General features: G+C 38.2%; 1 protein-coding gene across 1 annotated transcript in view; it reads right to left on the reverse strand.

The window, feature by feature from the left end:
• Positions 1 to 23305, reverse strand: part of LOC149411565 (uncharacterized) — a 104739-nt gene that overhangs the window by 10637 nt on the left and 70797 nt on the right. Inside the window, exons 2-8 of the mRNA XM_089646776.1 lie at positions 21211 to 21351; positions 19986 to 20123; positions 10081 to 10280; positions 6343 to 6490; positions 5946 to 6051; positions 1101 to 1265; positions 391 to 565 (exon numbers count right to left, since the gene is read on the reverse strand). Of these exons, the coding sequence (XP_089502902.1) occupies positions 391 to 565; positions 1101 to 1265; positions 5946 to 6051; positions 6343 to 6490; positions 10081 to 10280; positions 19986 to 20123; positions 21211 to 21351 (1073 nt within the window). The remainder of the gene's footprint in view (positions 1 to 390; positions 566 to 1100; positions 1266 to 5945; positions 6052 to 6342; positions 6491 to 10080; positions 10281 to 19985; positions 20124 to 21210; positions 21352 to 23305) is intronic.

A 23305-nucleotide genomic window follows, 5' to 3' on the forward strand; every position in this document is an offset into this window, starting at 1 on the left:
TGCAAAGAGAAATAAATAAATTAGTTTTGATTACTGAAAATTATTGTTTTTGAAAAATCCATAATGGTGTTTGTTTATTTGTTTTTATGAAATGTGTACCTGTTATAATTTTTAGCATATTTTGTATGTATGCACTACAATCCGCTACTTTCACTAATTGGATACTTGTCCGGTTTTAGGGATGGCGGGTAAGTAAGAAATTACTGTAGTGATGAAACAGATTACTTTTGAAAAGTGTTGTCATGGAACCGTGCAAGAAATGACTAATGAATAACCCAGTAGAAGGAATTCAGAGACAGAGTGCAGAAAGGATTGGAGGATGGGAAAGGAGGCCTAATTGCATCCCTGGATGGAGCACCATGATGAGATGTATTGCTGCTAATGAGTTACCTCAGAGCACTGTCTCTGGCCTGAGGGTCTGGCTGCTCCTCCGTGTTGCTGCCCCACTCACAGCTGACCATCTGCTTGAGCATGTCCTTGCAGTGAGCATTGTCCGAGTAGAAGCGTGTCACAAACTCTGAGATGTCGGGGTAACAGTCGCTCTCCATCTTCAGGGCTAGCGAGCCTGGAATCAGAAATAAGGTTAAAAAAATATTTCTTTCATACATTTGGGAGGCGGGTATGACATCTTCGGCCAGATGACATAGGCCGTGAGGGAAATTATTTTTCTCAGGCCTTGAAAAAAAAAAATTATGTCTTCTTCCCCTTGTACTACTCGGGTACAGTAGTCCCCAAAGATATTAGAAGAACGAGATGTGCTATGCGCAGTTCGTACTGAGTGGAATTGTTTTGCCAAGTGTCGCCGGTTTTGTTCACCAATACTACTGCACACCTTCGCTTGCGCTAAGGTATCCGCACTAATACATAGAACAGATTTCTGTGCATACGCGTCCCGATACCGTTCAAAGTACCCTAATTAGGTAGTACTCCGGCTACGGTCCGGCGGCCAACATAGCATATCTCGTTCTTCTAATATCTTTGGTAGTCCCAGAGAGAGGTTGTACGTACGTCATCGTCCTTCTTACACGTCTTGTATGAAAATGAAAAAAGTTAGAAGAAACAATAACGGAATTAACAGGAATTTCAAATTGTCATCTCACCATCGGTGTTGGCTGCATCGACACTGGAGCGGATATTGGCGATATCCTCGTTGGTGCAGAGCAGCTTCTCCAGAAGATACAATTCCCGGCGGTCCAGGGTCCAGAGCAGTTGTCGGATCTTGTGCAGCAGAGTGCGGAACGGTCGGAACATGTCTGACATTTGATCTGCAATCACAGTTATAATAATGGTAAGAAAATATACATATTTTACTGAAAAGTAGTTTATCCAAGACTTAACCTGTTTTTAACATTCATTTTGGGTGGTTGGACAAATGAAGTTGAAAACCACAGCGGGTACCGACTTAGAATCTTTTCAGATCAACAGAACTATTGTAAAGGTCTGTATGTGCTATAAATGTATGCATGTACTATAATCCTGTATGTACTATAAACTTGAGCAACTTTATTTATTCTATACTAATTGCTTTTTACAGAATGGCGAAACGTTAATAATTCTTGTTTATGATCTTGGATGAATTAAAAGACAAGATAGGTTACTGAGACAATGAGCGTGGTCGCACCGAACTAGGTCCAGTGGACATACATGAGATTTACTGCGTTTAGTATCACACATTTTTTTTTTTTTTTTTTTTTTTTTATTATTGTACAACAGAACATTCGTTCCAGTTACAGTACAATTTTACAAACAGTATAATTTAAAACAAATTCAATACAATTTTACAAAAAATTCAATACAATTGTACAAACAGTACAATTTTACATCATATCAGCATTTGGGTAAGTGACTCTTCAAAAATTGTTTTAGGTCGTTTAAAGAACAGTCATTTACATCCAAATTCTTTGCTAATTCGTTCAACAGCACCACTCCCCTCGTCATGCTATGCTTTGCCAAGACGTCGGTTTTGCCATTTGGTACTCTAAATAAGTCATGGTATCGACTTCGGCTGTAGTGGTCTGGTACATATAAATCATAGCATCCCAAGAGGAATGGGCTATCAATAAAATTGTTCCAAATTTTGAAAGATATAGTGGCTAGGCTTGCTTTCCGCCTAGTTTCCAGACTCACAGAATTGGTTTCCTCAAGTAAGTCGATATGGTGCATGAACCTGGGATAGGTTCCATGCGTCCGCATATAGACATACCTGAGGAATTTCTTCTGGATTTGCTCTATCATTTCAATGTACTTCTGGTGGTACGGTGCCCAAACATCGCTCGCATACTCCAGCTTGCTTCTCAGTATGCCATCGAACAATGCTAACATAGCATCTTGGTTATTGAACTGCTTGCATGTCCTAATGACGAATCCAAGAAGTTTGTAGCAAGACTGAGTGAGCTGCGATATATGGCCAGAGAATTTCAGTTCAGGATCAAAGACGACACCGAGATCCTTTACAGAATTTACACGTGATAGTGTTTCGCCCTTTATCTTATAATCGTAAAGTATAGTGTTTAAAGAGCGAGTGTAAGCCATAGTGACACATTTTTTTGTATTGAAATCTAATTTGTTTATCAACGACCATTCAGATAGTGCATCCAGATCAGCTTGCATTTTAAGACAGTCTTGTTGGGAGCTTATTTCCATTAGAATTTTAAGGTCATCTGCAAACAGTAGACATTTACTATTCTTAACATAGTTTTGGATGTCATTTATTAGTATTAGAAACAACAGCGGTCCGAGGTTAGACCCTTGAGGAATTCCAGATTTCGCTGAGAATTTTTTTGAATTATGTCCATTTACCGAAACAAATTGTTTTCTGGATTTTAAATATGATGAGAAAAAGTTTAGTGTTGGTAGGTCGAAACCTAGTTTAAACATTTTCCTCAGTAAGATATCATGGTTAACACGGTCAAATGCTTTGGCAAAGTCGGTGTAAACTACATCTGTTTGGTGCCTTGAGTCTAAACCGGTGGCTACCAATCTCGAGAAAGTAAGCAGATTTGTGACTGTTGATTTCTTTGGAAGGAAACCGTGTTGATTTTCTCCAATGAATGGCATAATCTGGAGACTTAATTTGTCACAAATCATTTTTTCAAATAGTTTTGGTAGCACTGATAATACGGCTACCGGTCTGTAGTTTTTGACGTCTGTCTTGTCACCAGCCTTGAAAATGGGACTGACTCGGGTCAGTTTCCATATCTGGGGGAAAGTAGAAGTCAAAATACTGGTATTAAATATATGACAAAGAGCTTCACTTATCATTGGCGCTATGCTAATGATAGTACTGGAAGGGATTCCATCCGGCCCTGTAGCCTTGTCAGTCTTCAGTTTACGGATATAAGCTTCTACCTCTGTCGGGCTCGTTAATCTTAGGGAAATGTTACCTACGTTCCATGGGACCTCTGTTCGCGTAAAATCTGTACTAAGATTAGGGGTTTCACTATCATACACAGATTGAAAGTAGTCTGCAAATTTCTGACAGATAGATTCTGAGTCCGTTATAAATTTGTCTCCACTATTCAGGCCGTTATGTGACCTGGAGTTAGCTTTCTGTGATTTTATAAAATCCCAGAAGCATTTGACATTGTCTTTAATCCCGTCCTGAATTCTGTTTAAATATTGTCGTTTAGTTATGACAATATCTTTTTTGAGCTCGGATCGCATCGCAGAAAACAATAAGTAGTCTGATTGCTTTTTGTGTACTCTATATTTTCTGCGATGCGCTTCCTTGATTTTTATTTTGTCAATAATTGATTTTGTGAACCATACCGGGTAGGTTGCACTCACATTTATTGACTTCTTAATTGGAACACATAAATCAAAAACACTTGTTAAAACATTATAAAAATACTCTACCGCAACTCAACAGAATGTATACTTTTAAGAAATTTCCAGTCAAAATGTGACAGAATGTTTTGACACAGTTCTATATTAGCACGTTTAAAGTTATATTGCGAGTAGCAGTTGATATTGTGTGTAGACGAGGCGGGGCGGGCGCGGGCGCGGTGATGTTTGTGGCCGTTGCTATGTGATGGTGCGGCTCGCGTTAGACGCGCCGCGACGGCCAGTGTTGGATGATGATGGTCTTCCTTGACTAGCGGCTCTTCGCTTCTAGTCACTTCACACAGGGACAAGTTACTTAGGACGAGGTCCAGGATATTGTCATAACTGTTTAATACTTCACTGTGCTGAGTTAATCCATTTGAACCACAAAAATATTTAAAGTCGTTTAACACGTCCTCAGGTTTATTATGTAGGTTAAAATCACCCAGTATAATAATATTTTTATTCAATAATAAATTGGATTTAGTATCTAGATGCTCATAGAAGTTGCGTCTAATTTCAGTATCGTCTGAGCAATAAAAATACGTAACACATATGACTACGGTAAAGTTAGATTTAACTACCTTTACCCATAGATGCTCGCCGTCTGTTTCTAGTTCCTTTAAGCGCATCGATGCAAGTGGTTTGCGGACAGCAAGAAGTACCCCTCCCCCTCGCTGCCCGTCTCGATCCCGCCGATGTACTGTATACTGATCGGTAAACAGTTCCTTGTCAAAAACAGAGGTTTGCAACCATGTTTCTGTCAAAGCAATTACTTCTGAATTTTGTGAGATAACGTTTCTTGAAAATTCATCTATTTTCGTGTTTAGGCCACGAACATTTTGATATTTTAATTCTAGTATCGCCATTAAGTCGGCACGCTTTTTCCTAGGAATTTATATTTTGAAATTGAAATTCCTGCCGGCCAATTTGCTGCGTTTAAGAATGTGTCTTCTTTGTCTTGAGGAACGCCAATTTTAAAGGAACTGTAGTTCCCTTTCGCATTCAATTTGACAATGTCAAAATCTATGTTTGCTTCTATAGACCTAAGAAAAGTATTTATATGCGCGATTTCGGTGTTCGGGCTAAAACGCCAAGCGTGAATGTAGAATTTACGTTCGACGGCGCGTAAAGAGGTGTCTTTCCTAGTACCCGTTATTGGTCGCGTGCGTGTCCGAGGTTTGCGGGCTTGTGTTTTCCAGTCTCCTTGGTCTTCCGGGTCGAGAGAAGGACGGTTTGGTTCTTCTTGATGTTGCGCAGCAGGCACCACTTTCCTCTTTCTCGGTTTTCTGTTTTTCTTCGGTTTTTCCGTTTCTTCAGGTTTATCTTCACCGTTGTGAAATATTTCGACAACCTCCGGAATTTTCGATGGTGTCGGGATATTGTCCGCAGGTAGGGCGGGCGGGGCGGGTGGGGCACCCGGATCGCTGGTTGCGCGCCCCTCCGTACGGTATGCCGCCTCTAGTGCTACTATCTTCGCCGATAGATTGGCGAAGGTAGAATTTTGAGTGACAATAATATTGGATTGCTCACCAATTTTGATGTTGAGCTCCTTTATATAATTTTTAAGTCCTCCTATTTGTTCCGTGAGGTCCTTTAGGGCCGTGGTAATTGTTTCCCAAGCTTGGGATGATCTGGTCGCCATATCAGATAGTTGCGATGCAGAGCACAGTCCGACACGTCCGACTCGAATTACGACAGTTACTGTTTCTCATAACACACATAAGTTCGTTCTTCAGACCAGCTGTCTTTAGCTGCCACAAACACGTCACTCTGGGCTCTTTTTTTGTGAAAAAATTCCTTCCGGTACTTCCGAGGTGCAAAAATCATTCTCGTGCAAAAAACGAATTCAATGGAGTTTCTTTCCATTCGTAAATACACACAAATCGCTTAAATAAATAAATATAATTATTCAAGGTTTTTGGCTACCTTAAATCTGTAAATGTTGAAATAAAAGCGAGACAGGGAATGCAGAAATATATAAGTGTAGGAAGGACATCCGTAGTGACAGTACGTATTCTACTTTATAAATAAATAAATACTAAATTGTTAATAAAAAATATACATTATCCTATGATAAGCTATCAAGAGGATGGTTAAATACCCCCTTTGTATTTTCTTACCGGGAGCTTTGTCGATACTGAGTGGTCCGTTGGAGAATATGAGCAGACCACTGACGATGGCCAACCTCGGAATGGCAAACATGAGGGCGGGGTCATAATCGTCCACCTAGAGCAGAAAACAAATTTTTCATTAAAAAGTTGTACAACTTTCTATTAATAGGTACATATTATAATCCACTAGATGTTTTATTAGGCGCACCCGATTGGGAAAAAAAAACAGGGCGTCCACAGACGAGATAGATTGACAACCGTAAAAGAACTGCCCTCTTCGAATTGGTGAGAACAACATAAGACAGGGCACATTTGAGGCAGGCCCATCTCCAAATCTGGAAGCCAGAATGCTATGAGGAAGAAGTCAAAGGCATGTTGAAGGTCTTTATGCTGAAGTTGGCATTACCTGGTCTTGATTTAGAAGTCCTATTCTCCTGGCCCTCTGGAGTGTTTCGGAGAATAGAACGCAGATGTGCTGCTGGACTTCAAATTCTCCGGGAGACTTCACTGGAACCATGGCTGACACGTAGCACAGCTCAAACTCGGCAAATAACCTGGAAATACAAAATAAAAAAAGGGTTAAAAAATGACAATAATTCATCAGACAAAAGCATTTCGTAAACTGGTGACTGGGCAGTGTGAAGGCAAATACCACAGCCTTATTCATAAGAAACTGGAGGGAGATATAAGGTGATAGACCAGCGATTCTTAACCTCGGGTCGCGACCCAAATTTGGGTCGCGAGAGGTTTTGGGTTGGGTCGCGGAAATCGCGTATTGATATCCCGATCGATGTCACTAAACTAGTATAGTCACAATTATTACTACTCTCAGAACAAGGACATCTATTGTTCACAATCGCGACATGTTAGTTCTGTTTTAATGGGCGGAAGGGCGCGGGGCGCAAAGCGAGGAGTGCGCGCCATCGCCACCGCTCGGCTCACGCAGTCGGCATCGCTCGGTTCGGCTCGGTCACCACCCGCGCCGCCCGCCGCACCGCGCTGGTCGGTCGGTCTCGTCTCATCTCGGTCAGTTTGCTAGCGAGTTTGTTTACGATTGCACGCTCGTTCTCATACTGTTTTACGTGAATAACGTTTATACTTGACTACAATACACTCTTTGTTGACAACTACAAAGTGCTACAAAATTGTGATAATCAATTGTGGAAGATTAAAAGTGCAACTCGCGATTGCTGTTATCGAAAGAAGGTAAAATATTTTTTTCCAATAAATGACATTGTTAGCCTACAATTCGCCGATGAACGAATAGAATAGTATATTTCTATAATTTGTCATTTTGTTTCAGTAAGTCTTTCGAATTGTGGACAGTCATGGCGAAACGGATGTTAACATACAAGCAAGAATTTTTAGCCTTAGGATTTATTGAAATAAAAGATCGCTCTGGTGTGCCACGTCCACAATGCGTGGTTTGTACGCAACTTCTTTCAAATGAATCGCTAAAAATAAACAAATTGAAGAGACATCTCGAAAAAGTCCATCCAACGTACGCAAATAAACCGCTTGCTTTTTGGAAAGAAAAAGAAACACAAACAAAGCGCATGAGACTTGATGCACCATCAAGTTCAGCAACAGTTTCGTTAGAAAAAACTACCTACGCTTCTTTCGAAGTAGCTTTAAAAGTAGCTCAATGTAAAAAACCCCATAGTATTGCTGAGCAGTTGATTAAACCAGCTGCAATAGCCATGGCAAGAACTGTCTGTGGAGATGAAATTGCGAAGAAGCTGGAAATGGTGCCAATTTCAAACGATACTGTGAAAAAGAGAATAGATTTAATGTCATCAGATATTTTAGAACAATTAATAACGGATCTCAAAAAAGCCATCAAATTTTCAATTCAAATCGACGAATCAGTTGATATTGAAGATTTCCCACAGCTGTTGGTGTACGTAAGATACAGAACTCCACAAAATTTCAATGAAGAGTTCCTGCTTTGTGAAAAGCTCTCTGAAACTACAACTGGGGCTGATATATTTCTTTTAATAGACAAGTTCTTTGTGGAACACCAATTACTGTGGGACAATTGTCTCGCAGTCTGTACAGATGGAGCACCGGCAATGATAGGGAGTCGCATCGGGTTTTGTGCCAAAGTCAAGGAACGAAATCCAGAGGTTGTTTTAATACACTGCTTTTTACATCGAGAAAACTTGGCTACACGTGATATGCAGCCAGATCTACATCAGGTGTTACAGGACGTAATACAAATTATAAATTTCATAAAGGCACGCGCTATGAACTCTCGGATATTTCGACTGATGTGCGAAGAAATGGGTTCAGAACACCAGAATTTATTATACCATTCGGATATTCGCTGGCTATCCCGCGGAAAGATTCTAGCTAGAGTTCTTTCTCTTAAAACAGAAATAGAAATATTTTTGACAGATAAAAGACACGAATGTGCTGATCGCTTCAGTGACAACAAATGGATGGCTAAATTGGCATATTTGGGTGATATTTTCCACCACTTGAATCAGTTGAACACAGAAATGCAAGGTCAAAATCGCACTGTAGTAGACATTTATGAAAAAATTACTGTTTTTAAAAACAAAACAAAACTTTGGCAAAATAAAATTGCTCAATGTCAATTGGCAGCGTTTCCAACATTAAACTTGTTTTTGGAAGATCTTAATCTTAATGGCAACCGTATTTTCGTGGAGACCATGCCTATTTTTTTAGAACATTTGAGAAGACTTGAAAATGAAATGGAAAGATATATTCCACAAAATGTCCATATCGTGAAATACAGTTGGGTAAGAAATCCATTTGAAGTAGATGTAATGGGCGTTGAAAACGATTCAGCTGGATTACAAGAAGAATTGCTCGAAATGCAAGGTGATGCACTTTTAAAAGAGAGATTTGCCAGAACGAGTCTCACAAAATTTTGGGCACAATTATCTGGGAAGCCTGTTCTGAGCAATGAAGCTGAAAAAGCCCTGCTACCTTTCCCAACTACTTATTTATGTGAAGCAGGATTTTCATGCCTTGCTGTTATGAAGAATAAGTACAGGAATAGGTTGGATCCTCAGCATGACATGCGGTGTGCACTTTCTATAAACATAACTCCACGTATACATGATCTTTGTTCAAAAATACAACACCAGGGTAGTCACTGATTATTTTGCTGTAAATTTTTTAACTGTTTTAATGCTGGTCTGATTTTAATACAGAACATTTAAATAAATTTGTTTATTTCTAATTTTACCAATACATCGTATAAATTTTATAGTATAAAATTACATAACCTGTCAATGGAAAAAAAATAAAAAATTAGATTAGGGTCGCGTACTTCAAATATATTCGTACCTTGGGTCGCCAGCCAAAAAGGTTAAGAACCACTGTGATAGACGTATCATAGAGGCTGTTAGGATTTTCCAAAGGTTGTAGCTAATTATTGTGAAATATACCTATGATATTTGATGAATCCGCGAGCCGAACTGACGAACTGAACCTCAACTTATGGAAAAGAAACGAAGCAACCGCAAATGGCACGAACCGCCGCTTGCAGTGGATTCGTTCCTTTCCCGTAATTCGTGGTACGGTTCGCAAATGTATTCGTACCCTTGCAAGAATGCTCTTCCAGCTTTTGCCACGAACATTAACAAGTAAATAATGAATTAAATATCATCATGCCTCTATAAAATTATGATTAACTTTTTGATTAACTGTGTAGGCCAAAAAGTCTCTTTTGTCAGCAAATTCTCAAATGTATGCTAGTTGGAAAGACCCAGGCAAACCACTACATCGGCATAATATACAGTATTACCAGGGTCTTGGCTTCAATAGAGCATCAGGCTCTTGTGCAGCATCTCGCTACAAAAGGCTACCAGGTATGCCCCCTGTTGGTTCAGTGCTTTTTCTAGTATTACCAGGGCCTTGACCTCAATAGAGCACTATCTTATTAATATCTTCAGGCTCTCGAGCAGCAAATAACTGCAGGAGGAGACAAGGGAAGCCCCATACTGGTTCCGTGCTTTTTCTAGTATTACCTGAGTCTTGATCAGGAATACCAGCACCTTGAATTCGATAGAACATTACCTGTTGAATATCTTATGGCTCTTATACAGCATTAGGAGACAATTTCAATGCTTTGTCTAGTATTACCAAGGTCTTGGCCTCAATAGAGCATTACCTGTCGAATATCTTCAGGCTTTCATGCAGCATCTCGCTGCAGCAGGAGACTAGGGAGGCCCCGTACTGGTTGCAGCGCAGACAGTGCTCTCTCAGCAAGGCTCTGACCGTCTCCAGGCTGCGGGTCAGGGCCTTGGCAAGTGGACGCATGGCCGCTGATTCCTCTTCACGGTTCATGATGGAGGAGCCAGCTGCTAGGCACTGAAATACCGAGAGATAATGGTTAAGATAGCTTCCTTTAGGAGGTTAGTTATGATTTTATTTTAAACTTATAATATTATTTTCAAATAAAATTAATGTAAAGGCATACCGGCCTCTGAGGTTCAGTTACGTGGTTAACTAAAGAAACCAGAGGTCAAGGGTTCAAATCCCGGCATGCATGAGCAAATTTTATTTGATTAATTTTAATTATTTAAAAATTCATTTATTTAAAACTAGCAGTACTCCAACACACATTGCTGTGGCTTGCTGTCAGTCTGTGCAGAAAGAGAAAAAAAAGCGCTTTACGTCCAACAGATGGCGTAGTTTTAAAAAAAGCATTTTTTTACCTGTCACAGGTGACATAAATAATAATAATAATATTGGGATGATTTGTATAGCGCCTTTTTTCTACAAAATCACCTCAGGAGTTCACATCTATATAATATAGGTGTCAATATTTCAGCAATCGGTGAATAATTTTCGGAGATTTAAGATTTTGTACAAACAAACATTTACATTTTGATTTATAACGATGGGTTATATATATTATGTAGATAGAAAATTTGCCGCACTTTTCAGAGTGGAAGATGCTTTCAGTATCGCCCTGGTGTAAGACCACCTTTCAGAATCGAAACTTTGCTTGAAATGGCTTTAGCCACGTTTGGTAACCAGATGTGAATAGCCAGGTATTTTCCAACCTTTCTCTTCCCCACCTCCTTCCCATCGTCATCACAACATAACCCAATTGTGAATGCCATAGTCCCACTGGCTCCAGAAAAGAAGGAAGGTTGGGAGCTTTGTGCGGTATTCATTTTAAAAAAAGTTATGAAGTAACTCTCAGCGGCAGAGCCATTTACAGTTGCAAATTCATAAAAAAATAATCTTTTGTTTAGTTCTAAGTTATGGCGTATTCTTCATAACTTGACTATCTATATACAGAAATTGTTATGAGTTGAATTATTCCTAACCGCTGATGCACTGACATTGTCACCTTTATGTCAGATGACATTGTGACATAAAGGTGACAATGGGGGAAGCAATGATTCTTGTCATATTGTGTTACTGTCATCTGCGACTCATGTAGTCAGAAATTTTGAAAGTGTCGGAAATTTTTGTCCTCGTCGTAAATGCTTATCTAAACATACACGCTTTAAATAAATACCTCATTATTAACCTAAATTATAATCATTAACCTTCTGAATCACACATGATAACGTGCGTTGATGTACACAATGGCAGGTGAATCACAAATAATCAGAAAACTTACTATGTAATGTGTTAAAATTAACTGCCTTTGAAAAAATTCCAAGGGGAAAACATCCGACACAATTTTATAAATAGTTTAACAAAAAACGAGAAAAAGCTTTGAAGGGATTCATCATAACAACATGAGTGAAGTTGATTCATATGTTTTAATGTTTTAAAGTAGGTAGAGTGATAAACAATATTTAAAAAATAAAAACATGCCAATACAGTAATCTCTTGGTTATCCGCAACTCGATTATTCGACAACTATCATAACCTGCTGTTTTTTTACTAGCTCAAAACACAAAATCAAACTTGTAGCGGTAGGAACCGTCCGCTTACATAGCAAGACTTCTAGACACGCGTTGGCATTGAATTACAGCTGCCACTCGGAGGATTCAAATAAGCTGCGCGTTGAATTCCAGAGAAGCCGGAGTTGGTTTTCGAGGCTAGTGGGGAACACACCTGAGAGCGAGCTGCTTGACCGTCGGGAGATTATTCACGCAAGTGAGACATTTTATTAATCCTCATGAAATAGACACATAATCTTTTAGATATCACCATATTTATAAATTCGTTTAGACTAGTTTCTAGACTGGCGCTATGTGGTGATGTCTTATTTTAAGATGTTTAGTTAATATAATTTTACGAGTAAATGTCGTGGCCAAGTTCAAATTACGTTGTGCTTTCAAATAGCCAACCACCCCTGGTTTTCTAAATTTAAGTCCTTGCTCTTGTATTTAAAGTTTAAATTAAATATACAATCATATTATTATATCTCAATTGATATTCTGAGTGTTCATTTCAATTCCCCTTATTGCTGCAAGCTATGGTGGAGCATATTACTAGAATACGGTAAGTTTAATACATGTGGTGACAATCTACGTTACAAACTCTATAATTTGCTGGTATTTGTATGTCAATTTCAGTAGTCTGCCGCGTTTCTAGACAAAAGCAAAAAGCTTTATAGACCGACACTGCGACGGGTTGGGTCATCTTGCTTGCACACGCTCAGTTACAGTATACAGCCGCGCTATCTGGCTTGCTGCTAGAGCTGACCATTTTATCTTATTGTTGTTTTAGGATATTTCACAGATGTCAGTCCTCTGTGCGTTCTAGTAACAAACTGTCGCTTGTGTTCGACGCCTTCCCAAGATTGTCTTATACAATGTCCCTAAAGGAGAGCAATCTGCAGACCAGGAGCTCTTCTCTGAGGTCTTTACCAATAATCTAGTAGGTCAAACGACGCTTTCTCTTGAAGATCATCTTAGAACCATGCGGCGAGTTTCGCTTTTTGGCAAGAGAGACACTCCCACCATGAACATGGTGGTTACATGTCACCCGTTAGCCAGAAAAGTTCTCATAGACAGCGGTATGTGCTTCCTTGGATGGAATGCCTGCCGTACTCGGGATTATACGGGGGCAACCAGGTGTTTCAAATGCCAACAATATGGGCACATTAGTAAGTATTGTCAGCAAGACAATGAAACCTGCCGTCACTGCGCCACTTTGGGGCATAACTACGAGACTTGCCCTAAGAAAGCCCTTCCCGCTGTCTGTGCCACTTGTACACGTTTCAAAAAACCTGCCGACCATCCCACAGGGGATAGAGATTGCCCTGCCCAAGCTGCTGCAATCAATGTACAAGTGAGGATGACAGACTATGGTTCAAGTTAATCTTATGGCACTGGCAACTCTACGTGTTTCTTGTTTCTTCTTTCTAGCATATACTTATCTACTTTTATAGTAATCCAAACAATGTGTTTCATATGTTTTTATTTTTACTTCTTTTATCTAATTCTCTTATTCTTTCAGGTAAAACTTTATGATTGTTAAATTGTTGACTTTATATTGTTTATTGCGATCTTAATTTTCATCTACTTAATAGACACTAATGTTTTCTGACTGTATGTTTTTTTTTTTCTTTTTTTTTTTTCTTTTCTTTTTTTTCTATCTTAGATCTTGAAACCATTCAGACCAGAACTGAACTCCATTGCTTGTTTTGTGTTGTTTGATATCCCCATAAGGGGTTGTTCACGGACCTAGTCCCCGCATAAGCTCACTGAAGCTCTAGCACTTATGGAACTCTGCCAGACATCTGTGCCACCCCTGAGGGTGGTTGTGGGTCAGAGGGAAGTCCGTGCTGACCTGGGTGCCTTCCGCCCTGCCTCCGACTTCCTGACGCTTTTCTCCCCTAGGGTCTTTAGGGTTAATCCCTATCATCCCATATACTTTCTTCTGGGCACCACCACGAGGTCGGCTTAGGGGCGCGACACTTGGACCTGCATTTGTCTTCCCAACCACCACCAATCCATCCTCGGGACTGCCAGCTGCGAGGCATTGAACCACTTTTCTTTTGTGTTTTCTTTTTCTCTTGCTTACAGCTCACCTGAATTCGGTGACCACACGATATTCGCGATGGTTACTGATCATGTATTTTTTTTTTTTTTTTTTCTTATTTACCATGTACTTCTCATCTCTTTTCTCTACTTTAGGTTGCTGATACTTTGGTACAATATGTTCCTCTTTCTTTTTTCTCCCTTTTTCGTTCTCGTAAATAGACTGTGAATTCTACGCTTTCTAACTTTGTCCTGATTTTCTATGTTTATTTGTTCTTGTTTTAAATTTTTGAGAAGTATTCATTGATCATAACACCCATTGTAGTCACTCATCTGTAAGCGCTTGCATACCGCTTCCTAACACCGTATGCGGGGACATTGAAGGTCTAACTTCACTTTAAATTGTAGAGCCGTTTATTCAAAAAAATTAGATTCTTGCGAGAACTCCGAAGGGGTGACCATAAGTCACCTATACCGGGGTGGGAAAGCGGTGGGTAACTTCAATGTCGCTTGTGTTTCTGTTTGTTTCGCTCTGCCACGTTTTTTTTTGTAATAAGTTTAGAAAACGCAGTCTTATCGCAAGCGTAAACATGATGACCGGTCGGTGGCCGAGTTGACATCGCGCTAGGGTCCCACTCGGGCGTAGTGTGTTCAATTCCTCAGCTGGCTAAGTCGTCCATCACAACACAAGCAACATTTTCAGCTTACTATGGTGGTAGTAGGAGATTTTCAAATATTGTCAGGTTATTCGTAACCCAGGAATGTTTGTCTTTCTTTAAAAAAAAAAAAAATGACACCCCAGGTAAACTAAAAATACGGAAATTTTATGAAATGGTGTTATTATTAACCTTTTGAACGCGTTAATTTGCTCCGTTTTATCTATACCCGTACGCGGTACATATTTTCAAATACCTATGCACGCAATTAAATGTCAAATTATAGCATTCTGGCATGATTTATTGGACTATATAGACAGAACAGATTATTCTCCACAATATGATAACAAATCCTCGTGTGTCAACACTCTTAGATGTTTATAAGCCCTGATATATTAAGCCTAATTACCTTCCATATACCCACTAGAACCACTCGATCCAAAATTCTTTTTAATTTCAATAACAATATCAGGACTGAGTCATTTAGAAACTCGCTTATACCTAGATTGCATGCAGTTGGCAATGCTTTCTCAGAAGTAGTAGATGTGTTCAACTGCACGGAATATAGTTATAAGAAGGCTATAATAACATACCTCTGTCGTAATTATCAAAGTTATTAGGCATAATACCATTCTATTCATAAGTTATCACAGAACCTAAACTATGCACTTACATCAGATATCAGACAGAAGAGTGTTATCTAATAATTTTATATACTTAATCAAAACTATAATTTTTCCCAAAATTGTTATGAGATGTCTTACTGACAGCCCTGTTTCAATAGAGCTAACTCTTAGTTCTCAGCAAATTCAACCAAATCCAATATTGAAGGTAACAATAACCTCAATACTAAACTACTGTACGGATTGAAAATAAAAATGCTATTGTACCTATGTATACCAGATGTTATTCTTGTTTAATTTTCAACATAATTTCTCAGTAATTATTCTGTTTAACATAATACTGTTTCGCTCCTGTGAACCACTGTAAACATAACTCATGTATATTGTAAAAGCCTTTTACGGCGTCTAAATAAATAAATAAAAAATAAAAAATAAAATAAAAAACAAAAACATAAAATTTCATACAAAGACGTACCGTATCTTTTGAATGTGGTCCCGCCATTCACTCGGCGTGTGTGTACTTAGGTGATACACACAAGTGGGACACCATGAGCACTTGTCATTTTTAGTTATGAAAACTGAACACTTAAATTTTATGTCACTTAATATAATAACAAAATTGAACTAACGCCATCCGTTGACAAAATTGTAAACCATAGCACTCGAAGGCGCAAAAAGGCTCACTTGATTATCGATGTTTTTTAATGAAATACAATTTTATTTTCGAGAAATTCTTGTAGATGTCAGCATCGTGATAGTTCTACGAATGTTCAAGCGAGCGGGAAATAAATTTATGTCGAAAGACCGCTGGATTATCGGCATTCAAAGTTTCCGTTGATACAGCCGCGTGTGAGTATGGACTTTTTGCCGTAACAACAGTTGATACGGCCGCGTGCAAAGAGTTAAACAAAGTTATATTTTAAATACCCTATTCACAGTTTTTGCTTTAAGTCTCAGGCTTCGCCCATATTTTGACAGAAGTTCGGAGTATTTACTGTCATAATAAAATCCAAATGAATGGAATATTTCTGAACATTTTCGAAAACTAAAAACTGTTTTTGAAAGGTAATAAAATACGCTATCAAATATTAATATTAGAAATAAACATAATTTTTTTTTTTTTAAATAATAAAATTTTTAAAACACACACAAAAAAAAAATGGCACACTTCACGTTTTTCGTAACTAAAATTACTGATAATCTAAAAAATGTTAAAAAAAACACGCATTTTATTATACAAATATATTACAAACGTTTCGCTCACCTCACTTTTTGTCATTTCATATAAAAATAATTCATAAAAAATTCAAGAAATTTAATTTTTTTTTTTCAAATTGCGTTCGGAATCTTTGGTTAACTTCTAGATTTGAATATTTAGCGTGGTATTTTCTCTTTCTAATACGGTTTAGATCAAGGGTGGCCAACCCGCGGTCCGCGGGGTTTCTACTTGTGGTCCGCGGATCATATGCACGCATTTTATAAAACCACCAAAAGAACATTTCAACGTGAGTAGTTCGTATCATATCTCATATATGGAAGTATCTAGTACATTGATTCAACTATCGTGACAATTTCTTCTATGGTATATTCGTGTTAAACTATTATGAGGCGTGTCGACGACATTGGAAAACATATTGAAGATAATTTGAAAAATCGAGCATCCAAGTTCATATTTTATGCTCTAGCATTGGATGAAAGCACAGACCTAACAGATTTTTATCAGGAGTGTTGATGTCCATTTTAAGAAAATAGAAGAATTAGCGGCATTGTATCCACTTAAGGAAACTACTTGCTCACAAGATTTGTTGCTGTTACATCGACATTGAATCACTTTTCGTTACAACTCAACAACCTATCGGGTTTAACAAGAGATGGTGCTCCAAAAATGGTAGGGAAACACAAAGGTTTAGTAAAATTGATTGAAAATGAGGCCTGCAAAGTTGGTAATACTTCAATGCAAAAATTTCATTGCATTATTCATCAGGATAATTTATCAATTATTTTACAAGCAATAATTATTCGCCTGAAACACTCATCCACATTGAAAAATCTCCTGATAAAAGATATATGACGCCAACGGGACTCGAACCCGTGTCCCTGCGATTTCCGGTCGACAGCTCTGACCACTGAGCTATGGCGGCTTATCTCTTATCCGCGAAATAATTCAATATATACTAGTGTTTCATTCAACAATTACTGCTTGTTACATTTTTCCACCAGAAAACAACCAACTTTTATTTTATATGAGAAAGGCATTGTAAGTGCTAACTCTCTCACTAGATGGCGTCGAGAATAATAAATAATTGTTACCCTTTGTGCTATGCATAAAAAATCTTATCTTAAACATTAGTTTACCAAAAAAATAATAATTAGGAGAATTTATGTTCCAAGTCCCTTAAAATGGATCATGTCATGAAGGTGGTCATCAAAACAGTGAACTTTATTATGTCGAAGGGTCAACCCCTTCACCGTCAGTTCCACGAGTTTCTCAAGTCTTTGGATTCACAGTCTAATGACATGTTACATTTTATGCAGAAGTAAGATGGCTGAACCATGCCAAAATGTTGAAAAGAGTGTTTGATTTGAAGCAAGATATACAATTATTCTTCGCAAGCAAGTCAAAAAGTATCCCAGAATTTGAAGACAAGGAGTGGGTTAGCGACTTTGCATTTCTGGTCGATATAGTTAGCCACCTAAATGTTGTTAATACTCACCTACAGGAAAGATCAACTAATTAATAACATGTATTATCTTATTTCCGCATTCCAAAAGTGTGGCAAGTGAAGAAAAGGGGCAAATACATATAGGGAATAAACACGAGCGAAACGTAAATGAAAAGGGCGAAAGAGCAAGCTCTCTCTTATAATGGATTCCAGGCATCGATAGAAACAAAATATAAATTTTATTGGTAGGTATAATTATTTTATTATCTTATTTCCGCATTCCAAATGAAACTTGGGCTTTGGGAACAACAATTAGAGACAAAAATCTTCAAAATCTTCACCACATTCCTACAATGTTATTGCAGCCAGACGTCACACAAATGGCGGCGGGTAAATACGCTTCATTGATATCCGACTTGAACCTGGAATTTGAAAACCGATTTCAAGATTTTAAAAAGCATTGTTTGCTTTTTGCTGCATTTGCAACGCCATTCTCCGTAGACGTGAATTTATTGCCAGGAATTTTACAAATGGAACATTATGAATTGTGTTATAATGCACGGTCAAAGGAGAAGTTCAATCAGGTTGGTTTGGAAGAGTTTTACAAAACATATTTGGACAAGGAGAAATATCCTGCATTTTATAAACATACTCTATCGATGATTTCACTATTTGGAAACACTTATGAAGCATATTAAATCTCAAATGAGAACACGAATCACTGATGAGCATTTGGAAAAGTGTTTGCGTTTAGCAACAACATCAATCGTTATCAACATCGATGCACTTAGTTCTGACAAACAAAAGCAGACGTCTTACTGAAATTTATTATATTATGTTTATTTTTTATTATTATTTTTGTATTGCCTAATTTTAATCTAATAAATATGTTTGATTCTCTATATCTTCTAAAAATATACAATATATTTCTTGTTGGCTTTGAATATTAAAAGAAAATTTGCTGTACGGTCCGGTAGGAAATCTCATTTCTAAAATCTGGCCCGGCTGCTGAAAAGGTTGGCCACCCATGGTTTAGATTATATTTCTCACCATGACAATAAGGGAGATAAAACGATTTCTGTAAGACAATGTGAGTTGTTCCAAAAATGAAAAAAATTAGCTTGAAGGGTTATCCTCACCAACCTATTATGTTCAACACTTTTTTAGAGGATTATTTTTCAAGAACAATTTAATGTCATGATTCTGATTGCTACTCATTTTTAAACAAGTATTTTACAGAGCAAAACTCGCGCAAACCGGGCGTGCTAATACTGAATACATACTGTCACTTTCGTATCTTGATTATGTAGATCTATAACATCTAACATTGTTAATTAGTTCCAAATCCATTAATCCTAACTAATTCATTCCAAACGTTTGGTATTACGCAAATTGTCAACGATCAAGGATGCTTCTACACATGAGCCGCGAATGCACGCAAGACCCATATATGTCTTCACTGCTCTAACAGATGAATTGCCGTTAGAGTAGTTTATCTCCCTCATTTCATGGTTTCAGCCACTCGAGAGAGTGCCCACATTGAGAACACGTCATGTGACGTCACAACTTCGGCATTTCGACATATGCACGACACTTTTGCGTATTAGTGAGAGTCTGGTGAGGAGTTGCTAAGGCTTAAATCATAGTGCAGGAATCCTTCGTGAGTGGAGCGGAATTTCGTTTTATTGATGTTTGGCGCACATATTCTCTCGTTATTCCTGTGCTATTATATATTTTTACCATTACTGTTCTGATGTATCTAATGTAACCATGGATGTGTGGCAGTGCATTGCACACATGCACTAAGGCGGGACCGCCTCTGCCAGTTACCTGAGACTACCGCACAAGAGTCCCATCTGCTCTCAACAGACTGGAGCCAGTGGAATCTCCAATTGGGGTATATTGTGAGGATATGGGGAAGAGGAAGGTAGGGGTGTCCTGGACAGAAGTGTAAATAATTTAGAAGTTCTTCATTGAATGACCAAAAAGTAAGAAATTGTACTTTTTTTTAATGTAAATACCGTACAAGAGTTCCAACCTCGAACTGTCCAGAGCCACCTGGTAGAGGAGATGGTGAAGAGGTAGGTTGGCAAGTATCTGGTTATTCATATCTAGTAGTTAAAGCCATTTCAAGCAACATTTTGATGATGAAAGTAAGTACAACTCTGAAAGTAATTACCTCGGCTCCGAACCACAGCTGTCCCGCTAAATTGTCCTGAAGAACGTCTTCAGGGAACTTGACCCGGAATCCTCGCGCCACCCTCTCGCTGCCCAGGAGCTGGTCCATTATCTGCCCGGTGATGTTCAGTACTCGCTCCTGGAATAAAGAAGAAGAATTAAAGACTTCCCAAATGAAGAAATATTGTTATAAGTCTATGTAAATAACAGTGATAATAATCAAAAATATTAATTTCGGTTGTGAAATTATTGACATTCAGTGAACTCAAATTTGGTTTGAAATTTTCAAAATTGAAACTGAATGTGTTAAAAAAAAAATTATATGAATACCGCACAAGGGTCCCAACTGCTCCCTACGGTCTGGAGTCAGTGAGACTATGGCATCCCTGATTGGAGTATGTTATGAGACTGAAGGAAGTTGAGAGGGGAAGGAGATAGTGGAGAGGAAGGTGGGGGAGTACCTGGCTATTCAGATCTGGTCACCAAACACGGCTAAAGCCGTTCAAGCAATATTTTAATTCTGAATGGTGGTTTTAAACCAGGGCGATACTGAGAGTATATTTCACTCCGGAACGTGCCGCATTTAAGCTATATATTATTTTAAATGAATAAATCATGAAATAACACAGATTCATCAAATAAAATTTACTTGCACATGCCGGAATTGGAACCCGTGCCCTTCGAATTGCTTGTCGAGAGGCTTACCCTTCGACCACGGAGACCGTCAAATTTGTGGGTGAATTAAACAAACGATAAAGTAGGTACCTATCTATAATTAGAAAATTATTTATTTTTATAAAAAAAAATAATTGTATATTTGAAATGTGAATTTCTTTTGTTTAAATTTTTGACAATTTTCAAATTTAATGTCGGTGTTCATTCGAAAGGTAAATTTATAATTGTCTGTAATAATAATCTTCTTGATTTTTACTACTGCGATAGTTAGAGCTACAAGACATAGACGGCCCTAGTGTAAATATATCTTAGAAGTTATAGATTTATCTAACAGATGTCGGTAGTATTCAGGTTTGCCCCTCCATGTTGAGAACAATTATCTACGGCTGGACGTGTGGAAAATAATGGATGACGTATACGGAAAATCTTAGTTAAACCGGTGCCACAGTAGAAGGAAACCAGCGACAGACCGAGGAAGAGGTGGACTGACTGCGTGGAAGAGGATTGGAGCGGAAGAAAAGGCATTATCATGGTCTATTCTGCATCATCACCTGGGCGTGTCGGAGCTGGTTCACCAGGGTGGAGCAGCGTTCCGGGTCCTCGCGCCCATCGAAGGAGTCCAGCTCTGCAGCCACCATGTTGAGGGTCTCGTCTGCGAAGAAGAACTGGGCCAGCAAGGAGCGGTCATCTCGCTGAAACAATTAAGCAAATTTAAAATTACTTTTATGCCGATATCATAGTAGATTTCATACTCGGAGGAAATAATATACATTGAAAATACTGTAATTTCAGTTGTGATTCCATCTGTCTGTATATACGGTTCGATGAACTCTTCGATATGCTTTACATTTAAGCCCTACGCGATTCTGATAAACGCGACAACCTAAACTTGAATGAAATTCGATCAGAACGATATGCCAATTTTAGAAGCAGACGACTTGCAGTGGGTTCCTGGAATGCACCTTCTCTGAACAACAAATTAGAGGAGGTGGATGATGTTTTGGATGATGGTTTTGTTTTCAACATTTTCAAAAGTGTTTGTTTGGAAAATTCGGACAAGCGATAAAGTAACTATCCTTTAATTCAATATTTTGAACAGAAAATTATTTTAATTGCCAATTTAATTGATGTATTATATTTAGATAAGAAATAATGCAATCTGTCTTCCAATGCTCTTACTCCGAATGACAGGAAACTACCAAGTCCATTTCCCGCGCACTGCCACAAACACGATAAAAGTGGAACACGCTTCGACGAGATATTAGTATGCAATAGAGCCTATATGAATATCCCGTGATTTTCAAGGGGCTTCATGGCCCGGAGCTGGTGGGGCTAAGGTACTTACAAGTTGGAGGATCCAACTGGGGAAAGAGAAGGGTTAAAGGTAGGTGGGAAACACCTGGTTTTTCAGATCTGGTTAAAAAAATCAATCTATTTCAAGGAACGCTTCGATTTTGAACATTGATCCCGAACTGAGGCAATATTGAGAGTATCTTCCAGTTTTGTTTTCTATTTCTACATATTTTGCCATCGTTTTAAGACCTAAGTTTGGATTGAAATAATTTGATATTTCACCGTTGATTAATTCATTTCAAAATTATCAATAGCCTGGTGTGTAGGAAGAAAGTACACACTCAAATAGTTAGGCTTGGTGAACAGGAATACCTTAAAATCTCTAAGTGTACAATTTTACAGCATCTCTCATAAAATCAATTGATTAAAGACAACAACAACAACAACAAAATACACAATGTATATCTATGAAACTCTTGATGTGAATGTTCAATTGTACTTGTGTGTTATATAATGCTTATACATACAGATATTTATTTAACCCATTTATGGTGATGATAAATTAACTAACTGTTAATTTATCATCACCATTATTATACTTACTCCTGATGAGGTGAACTTCATTCATGAAACATGTAAAGGTTGTATATAATAAAGTGATGTAAACAAAGTTATTTGTGTTTTAATAAAATAAATAATCCCATCACAAAATGATAAGCTTTCAGAAGAAATTTTCTTCGAAAATTTTTCAATTTCTATGACTACTAATTATGGTTAAACCCTATTTACCAATGAAATAATATACCATTGGTTTCCCTATCTTTCCAGTACGACTTGTACAATATCTCAGCATGCATGTCGGCATTTTTAAGTTATCGCCGGAGACCTGTGCCCGGCGAGCACTTGTAACTGACGGAAGCCCGTAGTATCGCACCGCGGACAATTAACAGATGTTTGTGGCCCATACATCGAACGCAGGTGTCAGTTCTATCCACAGACATAGGAATTAATAGACGAGAAGATAATGGCGAGGGGTAAAATCAACTGTTGAAGAACGAAGGGGGTGAAGCTGACTGTGATTCGTCAATAAATCAATCTGACAGTAAATAGGCATCTCGCATTATAATATCACCATTTACTTCTTAAAAGTAAAATCTGCTTTTGAATGAATAGACATTTTTACATGGGAGCGCAAATTACTCGCCACGTTATGAACTAATTTGCGAAGTCCAAATTCGGCAAAGTAAGGCAGCTTCTATTTTCAGAGTATTTAGTTAAGACACTTTTACAAATGTTTCATAATTTACTTACCCCAGTAAACAACGATGAGCACACTTGAGAATCGCTACATTG

Source organism: Hesperophylax consimilis, chromosome 25 (assembly GCF_061612785.1).
Source record: "Hesperophylax consimilis isolate HC1 chromosome 25, BYU_Hcon_1.0, whole genome shotgun sequence".
Taxonomy (NCBI): Eukaryota; Metazoa; Arthropoda; class Insecta; order Trichoptera; family Limnephilidae; genus Hesperophylax; species Hesperophylax consimilis.